The 17,078-nt window shown below is 33.8% G+C and overlaps 2 protein-coding genes and 1 long non-coding RNA gene across 3 annotated transcripts; 2 read left to right on the forward strand and 1 right to left on the reverse strand.

Annotated features, from left to right (window-relative positions):
• The first annotated feature begins 318 nt into the window (after positions 1-318).
• LOC137833012 (rho GTPase-activating protein 3-like) lies at positions 319-4,895 on the forward strand. Its single transcript, XM_068641409.1, has 5 exons — positions 319-1,803; positions 2,711-2,831; positions 3,093-3,212; positions 3,694-3,924; positions 4,158-4,895. The coding sequence occupies exons 1-5, from the start codon at positions 1,322-1,324 to the stop codon at positions 4,710-4,712; spliced, it is 1,509 nt and encodes a 502-aa protein (XP_068497510.1). The 5' UTR covers positions 319-1,321; the 3' UTR covers positions 4,713-4,895.
• A 3,276-nt stretch (positions 4,896-8,171) lies between these two features.
• Positions 8,172-11,989, forward strand: LOC137833013 (probable protein S-acyltransferase 12). The gene is made up of 6 exons (XM_068641410.1): positions 8,172-8,838; positions 8,920-9,011; positions 9,396-9,522; positions 9,627-9,712; positions 10,270-10,335; positions 11,576-11,989. The coding sequence occupies exons 1-6, from the start codon at positions 8,445-8,447 to the stop codon at positions 11,690-11,692; spliced, it is 882 nt and encodes a 293-aa protein (XP_068497511.1). The 5' UTR covers positions 8,172-8,444; the 3' UTR covers positions 11,693-11,989.
• A 2,670-nt stretch (positions 11,990-14,659) lies between these two features.
• Positions 14,660-15,559, reverse strand: LOC137831932 (uncharacterized). The gene is made up of 2 exons (XR_011084498.1): positions 15,438-15,559; positions 14,660-15,171 (listed from the first exon to the last, which is right to left on the reverse strand). It is a non-coding gene; the product is annotated as an uncharacterized lncRNA (long non-coding RNA).
• Between the last annotated feature and the right edge of the window lie 1,519 nt (positions 15,560-17,078).

Genomic DNA, 17,078 nt, shown 5'->3' on the forward strand with positions numbered 1-17,078 from the left:
GATTTGAGTTGCATGAGAAAAGGAAAATGATAGAAGAAAATGTTGGAATTGTAAGTTGTAATATGATACAGGCTAGCAAACAATACACGTGATGCATGGGTTGGGGACCAAAGAAAACCCCACGGGTAGATAACATCATGCGAAGGTGGCATAGTAATGACAGGACAGGTAGGTGCAATTGCATGATGTGTGCATGCCCATGTTCTCATGTCCCCACCATTTTTCTACCATCGCATATTTATGGACTCATTGCGTCCTCCCATTCCCTATAGGTTGGGCCACCCCTATAAATCACACCATACACTTTCCATTTCACCTATCTCTCATTTCATTTTTTAATCTCTGCCACGAAACTCTTGCTGCACCTTCCAACTGGGGGGAACCAACATCTACCCATGTGACTTTGGTGTGGGAATTCGGAAGCAAAATCCATAACCAGCCAAATCCCGACCAGTACCTTCTACCTCCATATAATATAACCTTTTAAATCTCTCTTAACCTCAATTATGTAACCAATTACTTTAAGCACTCAAAAACGCCGTAATTAGTTCCTCTTAATTTCCGAACTTCCTGCTCTGCTAAACTTTTTACTCACACCCTCTGTTTCCCCTGTTTCAAGCTTCACTATCTTTCCAGATGCACTGTGGGGTAAATGAAAAATGCTTTTTTTCGACATAAATCCATACCCCGTCTAAATGTTTGAATAATTTAAGGATTGACAAATCAAATCTTATCTAAAAAAGAAAGATATATGTACATCTTAAACAAATTATAAAATTTGACAGAACTTTACTTATTTAAAATTTCTTTGCTAATTTACTACAAATTTCCAAACTGTATTAACTACCGTCAAATCTTCCATTTCTCTCTCTCACGTCAACTTGATCATTTGTTTCACTTTCACGCTCATAATCATTTTCATGACATTTTTCTTACTAACCCACCTTTTCTCTTCCTTCTGTTACTCTCAACCAAGTACCACCAACATAATAGTCCCAAATTTTTTTTTTTTGCAAAAACGGACCACACCAACATAATACTAACAAACAAAAAGAAAAGCAAGTTGTCTCCGTCAACCTTACCAGCATACCATCCCAATCCGACTGTGGATTCATCCTTCTTGGCTACCAAGTTTGCTTCCTCTCTCCTTTTCACCACTTAACCAAACCCATCTCATTTCTTCTGAAATTGCCTTTAAAAGTATTCGCTTTTAGTAATAGTTTTACCGCCCCCACTTTAATACTCTCTCTCTCTCTCTTCCTCACTCACGTTCGGATCCTTTTAACACCGCCCCATTATTGCCTGCTCGTTAATTACGGCAATGACTCGGCTATTTCGATCCAAATCTTGCGGACTGGTCGAGTTCAACGCTGCTCCGCCCAGTCCAATTTTCCATGATGTAAAAAATGAGGACGAAGAGAATGAGGAAGACGAAGAGGAAGAAGAAGAACTGGACAGCGACGACGACGACGATGATGATGGGGATGAAGATGTTTCAAGCAACCCGGTTTCAACGCCTTTCATCAATCCAGGGTCAAAAGTAGGTGGTGGTGTGGATAACAAAGGTTGGCGTGGTCATGGGTGCCAATCAAACCAGTTTACGATATTGGATATTTTGGTGGCTGCGTTGAAGAAGTCGCTGGTGACTTGCAGTGTGGAGAGAGAGGATGTTTCTTCCTTGGATATTAGCTGGCCAACAGAGGTGCGCCATGTCTCTCATGTTACCTTTGATAGGTTCAATGGCTTTCTCGGTTTGCCCTCTGAGCTCGAGCCAGAGGTTCCCAAGAGGGTCCCCAGTGCTAGGTGAGCCCTCAATTCTCTCTTCTCTTCGTCCCTTCTTCTTAGCCTTTATATTTTAGTCATCAGTTAAACTGTCACGGAACATGAAGTTGGGTGATTGAAGTAATGCTGAAAGTTCCAATCAGAGGGCGTTGATTTACAATTTGCTTTGGATTAGATGATTTTGTTAATTCTGTACTTGAATAAGTTTGTAAATTTATGATAATGTTATATTCTTTTGAGTTAAAATAAAATTTTATGAAAGTAAAGTACATAAATTAGTATTTTCAGACAAGATAATTCAAACGGAATCTTTCAAATGATCAAGGCAACCTAATGGCCTCTATTTGGACCGCGTTTCTGTGTGCTGGTTGATGCAGGAATTTTTGTAATTTTGGTTTCCACTGGAGTGTTCTGAAATGGAGAAGATATTGGGTTTCATGTTAAAGTTGGAAATTTTGGTTTCTAAAGTTGAGAGATGCCCTGGATATTGTCTGAGCCTTCTCAACATGAAGGATTTTGGCTTTGTCCCTTGGTTGATGTCTGCTCAAAGTTTTATTATTGCATGCATTTTCTATTGATATAAGTTGCTCGATAACTAAGAGTCCACCACTGTTTCCTTCGGTGTTGATCACCATTTTCAAATTCCATTGTTGATTTGGTTGAATGCGAGGAAAATAGTCACATTTATGTTGTATAAATGAAAGATTTTTTATCACTTACAAATGGGTTTGGTCTTGTTACTGTTGGTTATATTTTTATAGCCGCTTCTCTGCTCAGTGAGGAGGGAATTCAATTACTGTGAAAGAAAAGAGAAAAAAAAACCTAACTGTTGTGGGAGTTGAGTGGTTTACCTTTCACTTTCATATATGTAATTCCCCCTCTATTTTCTTTTAAATCCACCTTTGACTGAGTTCATATGTTCATGCAGTGCAAAGGTATTTGGAGTTTCGGCAAAGTCAATGCAGTGCTCTTATGATGAAAGGGGAAACAGTGTCCCAACGATTCTGCTAATGATGCAAAAGCGACTGTATTCAGAGGGAGGCCTTAAAGTATGTTCTGTTTGGGTAGAATAAGATTTTAAAAGCATTTAATTGATTTTAATTTTAATTGTTCTTTAGTCACTGGATATTGGCTGAATTACCAAACCTCTATTTGTTGTTTGGTGTAGCAATAAATGTTCAATAATTGATTATATACAATATACCATTAATAAATTTGTTGGACAACCTAACTCAAGAAGTATCACATAAGTCCCCTTTACTTTGACATAAATTCTGAAGCCTAATTTCTTGGTTTTGCTTTGGCTGAAGGCGGAAGGAATATTCCGCATTAATGCAGACAACAGCCAAGAAGAATTTGTGCGTGATCAGCTAAACAGAGGTCTGGTACCACTTGGAATTGACGTTCATTGTTTATCTGGTTTAATGAAGGTACACACACAAAATTCTTAATTAATTTTTTTATTATTCCAAAATTAATATATATTGGGGTTAACTGAAACCTACTTTGATTTTAGCTAGAAGTTATTATACCTAAATTCGGATTGAACTGTAAGACGGAGAAAATCCGCACAGTGACCAATAAAAAAGGTTAATAGGGGATTTATTATTGTTCCTTCAAACATTTGGAAAACCTTTGAAATTTACAACTTTTTTTTGCGTTTAGTTTGTATAATATTTGGAAAGGAAGCTCGCCCATAGCCATTGATTTGCAAATTTGATTATTTTCCATGGCGCATTATATTCATTAGTGTAGTGGGTGTTATGAAAGGATTCTTTTTTATAAGAAACAAAGTGATACCGTCGATAAACTGTTTATTAGTATTGCTGATGCTGACAAATTTCCTAACCTCTTGACAAGGTCTTCTGCCCATTTACTACTATTATTTTTAATTTAATTTACGACTTGTAGGCTTGGTTTAGAGAGCTTCCAACCGGGGTACTTGATTCCCTCACGCCTGAGCAGGTGATGCATTGCAACACAGAAGAGGATTGCACCAATCTTATGAAGTTGCTTCCTTCAACTGAAGCTGCATTGCTTGACTGGGCAATCAATTTGATGGCAGATGTTGTTGAACAAGAGCAGTTCAACAAAATGAATGCTCGCAATATTGCTATGGTTTTTGCCCCCAACATGACACAGGTTAGCTTAGATTATTTTATAAGCAGACACTTGTGGTTCTGTTCCTTTTGTTGTTTCTGGGTTTTTCTCAAACACAGTTTAATGAGGTTCATTCTTTAGTTGAGCAAACCTAAATTCATATTTTCAATATTATCGATGACAAATCAATATAATTAGCAAATGCAATATACAGTTGTTAGTGTGAACGTGCTATTATTTATGCATTTAAATGCTTGTTTTATTGTGATATGCAGATGGCAGACCCTTTGACTGCATTGATTCATGCAGTTCAAGTCATGAACTTCCTTAAGACATTGATTCTGAAGACCCTTCGGGAAAGAGAGGAGTCAATTGCCAAGGTGAGACAGCTTTCATCGCTCTTAGATTCTCCCTCATGCAAAGGTGATTCCCATCCTTTGGAATTTAAGAACGGGGGGGAGGAATCTTGTGAGCAAACCGAGGAAACTTGTACCACAAAGTCACCTGTGAAAAGCAAGTTCTCAAGGACTTCTACCTTGGGAAGAATAGAATGGTGCATTGAAGAGAAACTATGGAGATCTGAGGAAAAGGGAAATGGAGGCGGGGAATCTGAATCTGTTTCGGCTGGTAGCTCACCTTCTAGATATGAGAATGGGTCCTTAGAGAGTGGATATAGAGGTATATATGACAGTGAACATTGGGTGAGATTGAGAAAAGGAGTGCGCAGGCTATGCAGACACCCTGTGTTTAAACTGAGCAAGCCAACTAAGAAACGTTCAAGTCTTGGTATTGTAAATACTAGGGAAGAAGGTGGAGAGGCTTGGGCCTAAAACAACTACTGCATGCATGCTTTGGTTTTACAGCTTGTGTGATTGAGATGTATAGATGTTCGCTTGAGATTGAATGTAGCCTAGCTTTAGTTGTAATTGCTGCTTGGTTTCTTGGTAGAATACAATGTTTCTCACTAATCATTACTCCAATCATTACTCCTATAAAGAATTTTGTTGGATCAAGTACCGGTATGTTAGTACTATTATACATCACAAATAGATAAACTTATCTGTAGGAGTACACCTTTATTTTCTTCTTGTCACAATCAGTACCCTACATTTATAGGATTTGATACTTTCCCACAGTTAGAGTGTTTCCCAAAATCTACCCAATGCCTTGCATTATTTCATGTATCCTTCCATTCCACCCGCTAGCCTATGCCTTCCACCAATTTAACTGCAATTGTTAAAAGTTCAGAGGTTTGGAAAATGAAAATCTGAAATTGATCGTGATAACGCATTGGCTTCAAATTGTTAAGTTCCAGGAGAAGAGAAAAATTAAAATCCCAAACAGAATTTGGATCTCGGTTGCAGTTTCTGAATCAAAATTGATGCTCAGTATGAGATACACTTCTCCAAAATGCAAACAATATTTATATCAATGACATGAAGCAGAATTGTCGAAAACCAATATGCAATTAAGGCCACGACCCTACGAAACAGTTTCATATCTTCCCTGTATCATTTCATTTTGTCGTGGCTCCAGCACTTTAAGTTAATACAAAACTGGCTGTATGCCAAGACCCTATCAATCAAATTTCTTATACTTATCTGCACAAAAAATGAGAAGCTCTCTCTTCTTTGCTTGATTTATATCAATGGGCATCGGATCACACTACTTCTACATACAAAAGAAGCCTACTATCAGTAGTTTCATGTATCGTATCATAAGAAAGCTACAAGAAAGGATGTCACTTGGTTAAAATTTTGATAACATCAAGCATACCTGCTGACCTGCCCTTGCCATATCCACCTTCAGAAGCACCTTGCATGCCTCCACCAAGTTTATCATTCATACCTGCAGGTAAAGGCAGGCCACCACTACTGACACCTCCAAGAGCAGCCTCACTATGCATATGATACAACATGCCATTATTTTTCCACTCAGGGAACAATGTCATTTGCCCTTGGATAGCCTGCTGGTGTAGCTTCTGCTGCTGGTATATTTGAGGATCTTGCATATAGTGTTCTGGTTGCATACCAAGAGATGGGGTCATCTGCAAGTGTCCAAAAATGAGGCAATCAAGCCAAGGATAGGGCCAGCTGATACACTGCAAGGGACCAGAGATGCTCAACTTTTACCGTCCAAGCATGGCTGACGTTTGTGCCTCCTGTTGATCAGCAATTACAGTTAGAAACATTAAACTCTATTGAAGCTGCTCTGGGCACCCAAGACAAAGAAAAAACTAACAGGCAGCCATTACATAAAACTCGTGGAAGGTACTTCATAAAACACAGACAAGACTGTTATTACCACAAGTCTTGCAGACAGATTTTAGGACAAGCTTGGTAGAGAACAAAAAAACATAGTCAAATGCTATTTTTGGTGAACTACTTAATAAGATTAAAATTTCAACCAAAAGAGACTCAAATTAACACACAAAAAATGTTAAACAAAAGAATGAAAAATAACTATACCTTGAACTTACAAAATATATTTTTTATTTACACAAAGCTACAAACTCTACAAATGAAAAAGAAAATGATAGACGCTGAAGTTGAACTCGCATTAGACTACACTTGTAGTATGTGACTGTACAGATATGTTTTTGTCATGGCTGTTGGGGAGAATAATATAATCTGCCTGCTGCTCTCATACCACTAATATAATATGTGATATTATCTTTTTAAAATGTTGTTTTGTATATTTTAATTATTATTATCATGATCATTATTATTGTTACTCTGATTATGACTAACCATTAAACTCGAGTGAAACTCACCAAGAATATTTGTTTAACACGCATGTTTTAACTTTATGTATGTGTCCAGATGTTTATTGAAAAAATTAAAGCTTAAATATAATTTTTAATCTCCTAAATTTGATTTATATTTGTTTAGGATACTTCAAATAAAATTATTTTTCTACTGTAATTTGAAGAAAAAAAACGTATTTTAGTTCCTCCATCCAAATACCTTACTTAATTCTTGTTAAAATGAATTTTAAAAAGAAAAAAAAAGGAGTTTAGATATTTAATGATAAAAACATATAAAATCATGTAAATTGATGCAAACGATATTAATTATTATTTACATAAGCAAAACCTTTAATAGGATTCAGAAGGGTTTAAAACAAACACTTTTACTATTACTATAATTAAAAGAAGAATTTTAAATTTAAGAAACTAAATAATTTGTTTTAATTTTTATTTAAAATTGAATTTAAGTCTAACTCAATTAATAAAATTTGTTCATAATGTCGACTGCGACCTTGATCGAATAAAAAATCATACATGAGTATTTACTCTACATAGTACCAATCTATATAGAAAAAGTTATGTATATACATTCACTTTACATGGTGTTAAACATAACTTTGATCCAATACAAAAACCATGTATCTACATATTGCAAGTATGATTTTCGTCCAATCAAAAAAATCATATATGAGTATTCATTCTATATGGTGCCAATACAATCTCAAACTCACTATACATTATGAAATTGTTTTGATTATAGTCAATTAAAAAAAATATTCATTGTCGATGTGGTGCTTCAATGTAGCGCACGTAATCACAATGGAGTAAAATATGTTATGATGAATCCTAATTACAAATGAAAAGAGACAATGATTCAAATGTAAAAGACAAAAAAGAAAATACAAAGGAAATTCTTATTCACTTGTGTATTAGAGAGTAAAATATAGGGTGTATATATAAGAAAAATACTAAGACCTAGTTGAAACAAAAATTGAAAGTTGGGTTAAACAAACAAAGTCCAATAACTTAAAACAGAAAAATTAAATACTGCAACCGTTTTAGGTTTTATAAACACATTAATCTCATAATTGATATTTTAAAATAACATGACTTAAGTTCAGATATTTTTTAGTAAAAAAAGTTTACTTGTATAGTAGACAAAGTGGACTTAAATAGTATCTGATTTATAGAGAGATATATTAGTATATTGAAATATTTGTAAAAATATCTTTAATAAATCAATATCTTCCATAAATGTTAGCTGATTTCTCAGAAATATCACCGTATATAATCATGATTTGTACGAAATTTTCATAATTGTCACAAGAGTGAATGAAATCACTTGTCCAGTAAAAAAAAGTTTAAATGTTTTAATTATAACTATAAAATGAAATTAATAAGATAAAATGACTATAATTTTTGTTAAAAAATTAACTAGCAAGAGTTATTTTAAATGAAAATAATCTGTAGATGTAGAATACGTTGTTCAACGTAAAATATATGTAAAAAAAATAAGAGAGACGTGAATTAGATATTTGGAAAGGGAATATATATATTTGGTGGTTGGATCCGGAGCGACCCGCATTTCAGCATGGAACGGAAATGAGAAGGTTGGGTTGTTTCTGAAGTGTGAAGTGTTTGGTAGGTGTTCTTTGGAAGAAAACCCCAATATTCCGATTCCAATTCCAATTGCAGTTCAGTTAATCCAACCCTGGCTTCGGATATCTGGAAGCGCTTATTCCCACCACGAAGAAGCAGGTGGTTGCCGTTGTCGGGTTCAGTTTGGGTTCCAATTCCAAACACAGGCATCAGAATGGGAAGCAACATAAACCTCTTTAAGCTATGCTCTGCCCTCAGAGTTCTGGGCTACTTCATGATCCTCTTGTTCGCCGCCATTGTCGCCCTCAGTTACTACGCCGTCGTTTTAATCACGTGGGGCCCTCTCCTCTTCCGTTCCCCTCTCCGACTCCCCTCCTTCTTCTCCGCCTTCTTCGTTCTCCTCCTCTTTCACATTCTCCTCATACTCTTAACCTGGTCCTATCTCATGGTCGTACTCAACGATCCCGGTTCGGTCCCTCACAATTGGAGGCACCACCAACAACTTCGCTCCGATATCGATTTGGAGACAGCACCGCCAACGCCCTCTCCCGCCTATTGCTCTCGATGCCAGAATGGCAAGCCACCGCGCTGCCACCACTGTTCTATTTGTAAGCAACTCTCTCTCACTTTCAAGTTCTCTTCTTCTTTCTATTGTTCACCATCGCCACACCATTTTCTCCTCTCTGTAGGCCAAAGGTGTGTTCTGAAGATGGATCATCATTGCATTTGGGTCGTCAATTGTGTTGGGGCACGTAACTACAAGTACTTTCTACTATTTTTGGTAAATCCATTTCTCTTCTTCCTTTGATTTGATGTGTTAGTTCAAGTGAGTAACGCAGTTCAATTAATTTTTGAAATATATGGTGAAACGTTTATTGATTCCTTGTGACAGTAGATGGGAGGGAACTGGGAAGTGCATTTCAAAAGTGAGAGATTTGGGGATTTGCATATATTAAGAATAACTAGGTCCTATCTCAGTATTAGCAGGAAATACATGGTGGAACTTTTATTTTAGAGAAAAACGAAATTGGAAACAGTGTGAGAACTGTTGGAAGAGAATAGGGAGTTCGGGTGGAGTTTGGAAAGGGTTAAGTCAGAAGCTACTTCTAGACTTCTAGCGTTTGTTTTGCCTGACTTACATTTTTCTCCCGACCACCATGCACAGCTGTATACATTGCTCGAGACAACACTGGATTGCTTAGCTCTGGTTCCAAGTTTTATCAGATTCTTTGGTGGAAACAAGAATCATTCATTGTCTCCCGGGGGCTTTGCCGTCATCTTTTTGGCTTCTAGTAAGTATATGTATTCTGCTTCTAGAAGATTAAGTTTTATGTCTAGATTTTATAGTATTCTCATAACTGTTAATGCTTCTTACAGATTGTGTGCCTTGATGCAGTTCTTAATTTAGCCTTTGCGCTCAGTCTTCTCTGTTTCGTTGTTATGCATATATCTCTTCTGTTAAGCAACACAACTTCAGTAGAGGTAATAAATACACTGTTATTTCCCCTTTTCTCTATTTGAACTGGTTTATGGTAATGATATTGTCATTCATGCATGAGGTTGTTGTTACCTTGTCTCTGAGACCGGGCATATTCCTGTTCTCTTGGCATAGGAATTATGCCAGGCTATTTATTAGAATGACAACCCAGGCATTCACATGCGTGTAGCTTAAAAATCCAAATGAGAACTTATTTTTTAGAAAAATTACAGAAATTTTTTTAGCATGACAACTTGACATGTGACAGTGCTCTGGTGGACGGTTTTATTTTATCTATAGAAAACAGAATCATGAGGTTCATTTCGTCAATAGTTGATTCTGATAAGATTGTTATCTACTTGGGAGATGTTTTTGTTCCAATGACTTATTGATTCAGTTATCTGCTCCTCCTCGTCTCATTGACCCTTAAACTAGATGTATACCTGCTCCATTAACACTTCCGAACACATTTGAAAATAACTTGGCATCGTTTATTCTTGAATTGTCATGCAACACTGTGCCTTCTTTTATCTAAAAGATTATTTGGCAAATGGTGATTTAGGTTCATGAAAAGAAAAAGGGAGTTAGGTGGATGTACGACCTGGGCTGGAAGAGGAATTTTGAGCAGGTAAGATGTTTTCAAGTAGCATATATTAGAAAATGATAGTAAAACAGCAAAACAAACATGTTCTTAAGCTCGAAAATTTCGGAAGCAAACGTTAGTACGTTACACGTATGATTTATTAGTTAATATATTTTTTTAAAAAAAAGAGAGGAAGAAGAGTGTGTGTTTGAGAGAGAATATACAATTATTTGTTTTTTTTTCCTTATACCTTTCTGTCTCCCTCTCCCGTAACATTTTTTTTTTCCATCCCCATGGCATAAGATAATCTTATTGTAGAAGGGTTCTCTGAACATTTTAAAAGATTACAAATAGATGAGAAGTTGAGTAAAAAGGATAGTGGAGATCCTTCCTGGTTTAGGAGTGGGGAAATTTCTAATCCAGGATGGTGTAAGGACTTTTCATAACCCGCCTTCCTCCAAAGGGACCAAAGCTTAATTTAAATGAAATTTAACATAAAATAAAGTTTTTGGCTGAGGAGTTGCCTGTCTCATGATCTTTTGTCATTAAACTAACAAGTTATAACTTCTCTTGATGGCCAAAATAAAATATGACAAGTGATGGTTTTTACACTTTAATTTAACCAGAAAAGAAGTCTTCTACTAACGAGTAAACCATGTAATAGTTTTTTTTATCCAAAAAAGAACTTGTGTACTTTTGGTCTCCCTCCTTTCTCAATTTTATGATTTTATCCATCATCCTCCGTAAATTTCTATATTGAACTAATAACTTCTGAATAACATTTATTTTCACTTCAAGTCTGTTAAGATAACACTGTGATAGTCAATTACTGTATCTAAAGTATTGTCTGCCTTTTGAATTTGGTGACTGTTACTGTTTTGTTCTTAAAACACATCTTTTAAGGACAAAACTGTGATTGAGACACTGAGCTATAAAACGGACAATACCTCAGATGTGGTGGAAACTTGAGGTTGGTACGTTGACACCTTTTGTGGGAATGGAAAAGAAGTTCCAAAAAGGAAATCTTGTTTTCCTTAGCCTTTGATTAGAGGTTTGTTTTGGTATGTCTAATAGTTTCACATCACTTATGATTAGAAACCAGAGACAATTTATATACATTTTTATCCCACAAATTGTCTTTTAAAGACACAATTGTGACGGAATTATTAAGCTCCAAAGTGAACAATTCTTCTAATTTGGTGATTGACCTTCACAATGTTAACTTAATGGACCCGAGGTTATAACAATATTCACTCTTATTTGATATTTTTCCATACTTTTGAAGGTTTTTGGCACTAAGAAGGCCCTGTGGTTGTTTCCAATGTTTTCAAAAGAGGATTTAGACAACATACCTGCACTAAGGGGCATTGATTTCCCGACGCGTTCTGATGTTGATGTATGAAGCCTGGGTAGCTTTTAGGTTTGAACATTCTTTTCAGTAAATTTATACTTATTTCACGACAGTGCAGCTAGGGAATGAAATTATGAAAATATTACTCTGCTTGATTGCAGATGTTTGAAATTAAGAATTGTCCAGTAGGTGTATATATGATCTTCGATACCGTTTGTACTGATTATTCATATAATTTCTGTTATCTGAAGCTGACAAAATGTAGAGTTGCTTTCGAAGGACGAAATTCATTCCCTGTTGATTATTGCACTGTTTTGAGAAAATGTTATGGTAGACTTGTTTGTGGAATTGATTGATCGGAGTGGAACTTGCACTTTTATCTGTTAATGCATTATTAATCTGATGTCTTCGTTGTACTCGTTGATATTCCTTGTAAAAAGACTTGAAATCCCTATCCAAATATTAGAGTCGTGAAGGTATTACGATTCCAAAATTGGGACAGATGCAACTGTCCAAAATGGGGGTGGGAATAATAAACTGGCCTGAAGGAGTCAAGAAACTCTTAGTCTCTCTATTGTTTAATTCTAAATGTTGGTCAAGGCAAAATACAAAATAATCAGGCAACAAAATACAAGATATTTAGAAGCATTTTTTCTGTCTAATTTGTAAAGATTTCACGAATGTAACTGTCATTTGGTTTGCAAGGTGAATGCCAGTATTTTTAGTTTGTTTAAATATGTTTTTTTTTCATAATCACTTGTAAAAGAAAAAAAAATATGAAAAAAATAGAAATTAGTTTTTTTATAGACTGAAATTAATTAATAGAAGTTAACTAGTATAATTTGTTAAATATTTTATCTTTAATTTGTATATAAGTAATTTATTTTATGATTTTTTCCCTTTTATGTTTTTTCTAAATATGTATGCCCTCTTTTAATATGACATGGCTTATTCGTCTTGTTCATGCGTCTAATATTTTTGAACTTGTATCAAATGGTTTATGCGAAATGATGAAAATGTTATTTTTCGTTTTTAATTAAGAGTATGAGAAAATGAATTCTGAATTTGGATATTTGGATTCAATTTTTGAATTTGATTTTTCAGAACAGTTTTCTAGATTTTTGTTTTCAGATTGTTTTCTGAAATTTTATTTCTGGAATGCAAAAAATTATTTTGAAATGTATTTTTTAGTCCAGGACATTTCTGAAATAAAGGTTAATTTTGAAATTTCGAAAATTGAGTAGATTGTCTCTTCTCGGCTGCTTATTTTTCAGCACAGCATAGAAATCCATTAGGTACAAGATTATAAACATCCATTTTTCGTTTCTTTCCTTAAAATAAAGCAATGAATTGACCTTCCCCCTTTTAACCACCCGAATCTAGCAGAGGAACATTTTCCAGAGAAACCAAATCTCTCACATGGATATCATTAAACATCTAACATCCCTATTCTTCGTGCATGCCCAACAACAATGTTCCAATGACATATCTAACTATCCTTCTATGCACTTTCCTGACCGTAACCAAGTCAACAATGAGTAATAAGGCCTTCATAAAAACAACTTAAATTTAGAAAAAAAAATTGTACTAATTTTCAGTCCGTGTCCCTATTATTATGTTCACTTTTATAAAAAAATGTTGAAATTAGGGAAAGACAGTTTTGTCAAACATGCCATAAACTTTATTTTTATTTAATACTTATAGTCTAGGCAATTTATAATGTTCTTCTAGTAGAACTTGGAAAAATATAACATTTCTCTTGAGTCAAATATAACTAGCAAAGCAAATTGCTCTTGGCTGCGACTAAACTAAAGGTAAAATAGGTCTACAGTCACTATTTTGGTGGTTTAAAAAGTAATGGTTACCTTTATGGAAAAATCCAATCTTAGAAATAAGATCCATTTAATATTTGGTTTGAATTTAAGACAATTTTACATGACCATGCAATAAAATGCTATTAAAATGATGTTTTAAAATAATTAAAGTGGCTGTAAAAGAATAATTATTATTGAAATAAAAGTTACTTTTAAAAACAACATTCTTTTCAAGTATGAAGCATGTTAATTATGGCAGGTGTCCCTCTGTAGTTTGGCTCTGTAGCACCATGTGTTGAGCACAGGACAACAGAGACGAAGAACTGTCTTTTGAGGATAGAATAGAAAATGACTTTTCAACAAACTCTTTTTATGAAATTACTTAAGAAGAAATATCTGTGTCATGAAATGCATAAAATCTGAAGTATCAAATAACCTTATTGTACTGAAAACAAAATCTCACAGGATTTCTCAGAATTTGTATTGAAATAGCGTGTGTATAGAAAATTCTTTGAGTTGTGGTGGCTCTTGGTTACTTGGAAGTCCAAGCTAAATGGAAAATGATGTTTTGAGAATTTTTCGAGTTATAAATATATAATAAAAAGTAAGTTTAGAATTAAATAATATAAAAAATATTAAAATAATAATATTAAAGGATGTAATGTGAATATATAAAAAAAATATGAATTACATATATATGACGAAGCTAAATTATTGTGTTTTTTTTCAATGGTTGGATTATTGGAAAGCAATATCTCTTGGAAACTAAAGGAATGGTGTTGGAAAAATTGGTTTTTCTTGAAAGCTACCGTTAGCTTACAAGTTACAAGACTCACTCACTCATATCAATTGGATTGTAAAATCTGGGGAAGGGAGCATCTGTGACTACCTTACTCCTGCACATTGCTTTCCATGACGCTTCCAAATCTCATAACTCACCTAAGATTCTCATAGATATCCCCTACACCTACCCTTTTCTACAATCATAAAATATGTCACACTAGTAATAACACTAATAATAATAATAATAATGGAATTTTTTTGTCCCAGATATCTACTACCCCTGTCATGTTCTAAGATATCTGATGTAACACCTCAGTTGTAAACCAGAAATGGAATAGAATAATAAAATACTGGAAAACGAAGGCATGGCAATGCCCTTCAAAAGATTACTGAAACTAGTTTACGAATAAGTGAAGAGAGCTTTAGTGCATAACTGAATAGTACCATTATGAAGTATACTTTTGAACTGTTTCTATACCAACTTGTTTTGAATATTACACAGGTGAAAAGCAGGAAACATGGAAGTACACTCCTCTTAAAATGCAGGAGAATAAAGGAAATATAAAGAAAACAAGGTTACCACGGCATGCAAAGAGAAGACCATCATCGGTTTGGTCGAGAAAATGAGTGATCCTGTGTCGTAGAAGGTTGTTCTTGGTCGATTCTGGCTGTGGCAACGCAGAGGTCAGGAAGGACTAGGGCGAGGCAAATAATGAGAGGGGTAAGAAAGAGGAGGAAGCCAAAGGGTACCATCCATAGTTGGGTATTTGATGGATGGTATTTGTGTAGCCACCATCCAAGCACCAAACCTCCTGCTATGCTTACCAACAAGGACATGAATAAAACACACCAACATGATGGCTTTGTTAGCCACCTACTTTTATTGCTGCCTCCGTTTTCATCTCCCTCGTTTGATCCCATCCAGTTGCAGCCCTGAAAGTTGAAGACCGTTACCAAAGGTGGTTTGAGATATGGTGATAAAAGGGAGGGAAGACAAGAAAAGTTGAATGGTGAGGAATTATTTATAGGATTAAGCAGTTTGGTGGGAGTGTGAAGAAGAGAGGGGACAGGGGCGCCAAATAACAACTTCAATGCTGGGATGCTACGAGACACAATGCTGGATTTTGCCTCTGTGTGGGTTAAGCATAACATAACACAACACAACACAAATCTAAGTTCCTAATTAAGTTATCAGCTACCTCAAAAGAAGGGGTAGATTTGGTGGGATTAGAGTTGTTTTGTTGACATTTATTAGAATTGGTTCTGTCTCTCTCTTTCTCTCTCTCAGGTAAATAAATGGTTTTCTTTGGGGAAGCTATCTGGGTCAGATTGTTACACACCCGTCTCTATTATATGATTTCAACATTTCTATTGTTCAAGGGGAAATGAAATGTGTGTGTGATGTCGAATATACAAAGTTTGAAAAGTTTTTATACAAAGTTTGAAAAGTTTTTATATCAATTTTATTATATATTTTCAATTTTCAACGCATAATTTTAAATATAATGTATTGTCATCTTTTTGAATTTAAACTATTTAAATAAAGTGAAATAATTTAGATTTATTTTTATTATTTCCATAATTATGTTCTGATTATCTAACTCGTACTTTTTCTTGTATATAATATTCGTCTATTTTTTGTATTTGTTAACTTAGTCTGATTTTTTTTTAATTACTTGAGGTACTACTTAAAGTTTAAAGGAAGAATTAGAGGACGAAATTTATAAAATGAAGAAGTTGAAAACAATGGTAATGTCGATGTCTTAAAAAAAGTATTGTAATGACAAAATATCTGTTTTATAGGAATTTATTTATTTAGTATTAACACGTAAATATTTTTCGATTGATCTGTTTCGTATTTATTTGCTTTCATTTTATTTATTTATAACGGATTAAAAAAAAACATAAAATAAAAACTAATTTAGAAATAAAAAATAATTAGTTACTATAGTAACTAAATTAATTAAAGATCATTTTAGAAACTAAAAAAAATTGGTTTATAAATTTGGTAGAAAAAACTTTATTATCAATTTAAAAATTATTTAACAATAATAGAAACTAATTTAGAAAAAAAAAATTTAGTCTATAAAATAATCTTTAATTTAATCAATATAACAATTAATTATTTTTTATTATTAATTTTTTTTATTATTAAATTTTTTTATTTTATGATTTTTTTTAATGGATGTTATTTTGTGTGATGTGATTATATAAAGTGGCTGTGGGCAAATTATTCTGCACCGTCACAGCATCCATCTATTTTGAAAATTTCAAAATTATCCTTTATTTTGGAATTAAAAATCTAAAAATAAAAAAATATTTTAAATAATAAATTTAGAAAAAAAAATGTTTTGGAAGTGGAATTTCTAAATAAGATTTGGAAAATCAAAATTTTATTTTAGAAAAATAATTTTGAAATAAAAAATATATTTTGGAAAAAAGTTCTGAAAAATAAAATTAAAAAATATATTCTGAAAATCTAGATTCGAAAATTTTCTGAAAAGACAAATTAGAATGTATTTTGATTCTTATCTTTTCTTCAATTTAAGGTTATTTTTACTATTTTACATAAAAATTAGGGCGTTGGTTCAAATTTCATCAGGTGCAGAAAGTAATTGTCATGCGTTTCAGTAGAATTAGAAACAAAATTTATTGGGCTCATAAATGGGAGGTAACTGCTTCCTGCACCCATAAATTTCCAAAATTGTCCTTTATTCCAAAATTGAAATTCTAAATTAAAAAATATATTTAAAAAAAATAGAATATAATTTTGTGTTTTGAAAATGAAATTTTAGAATAGAATTGAAAATCAACATTTTATTATTGAAAAAAAAACAGAA

This window comes from Phaseolus vulgaris, chromosome 6, assembly GCF_000499845.2.
Source record: "Phaseolus vulgaris cultivar G19833 chromosome 6, P. vulgaris v2.0, whole genome shotgun sequence".
In the NCBI taxonomy this organism is placed as follows: Eukaryota; Viridiplantae; Streptophyta; class Magnoliopsida; order Fabales; family Fabaceae; genus Phaseolus; species Phaseolus vulgaris.

Coding starts and splice junctions, on each gene's coding strand:
- LOC137833012 (XM_068641409.1), top strand. CDS start 1,322: ATGACTCGGCTATTTCGATCCAAATCTTGCGGACTGGTCGAGTTCAAC. Junction 1,804..2,710: donor AAGAGGGTCCCCAGTGCTAG/GTGAGCCCTCAA, acceptor ATGTTCATGCAG/TGCAAAGGTATTTGGAGTTT. Junction 2,832..3,092: donor ATTCAGAGGGAGGCCTTAAA/GTATGTTCTGTT, acceptor CTTTGGCTGAAG/GCGGAAGGAATATTCCGCAT.
- LOC137833013 (XM_068641410.1), top strand. CDS start 8,445: ATGGGAAGCAACATAAACCTCTTTAAGCTATGCTCTGCCCTCAGAGTT. Junction 9,713..10,269: donor GCAACACAACTTCAGTAGAG/GTAATAAATACA, acceptor ATGGTGATTTAG/GTTCATGAAAAGAAAAAGGG. Junction 10,336..11,575: donor GGAAGAGGAATTTTGAGCAG/GTAAGATGTTTT, acceptor ATACTTTTGAAG/GTTTTTGGCACTAAGAAGGC.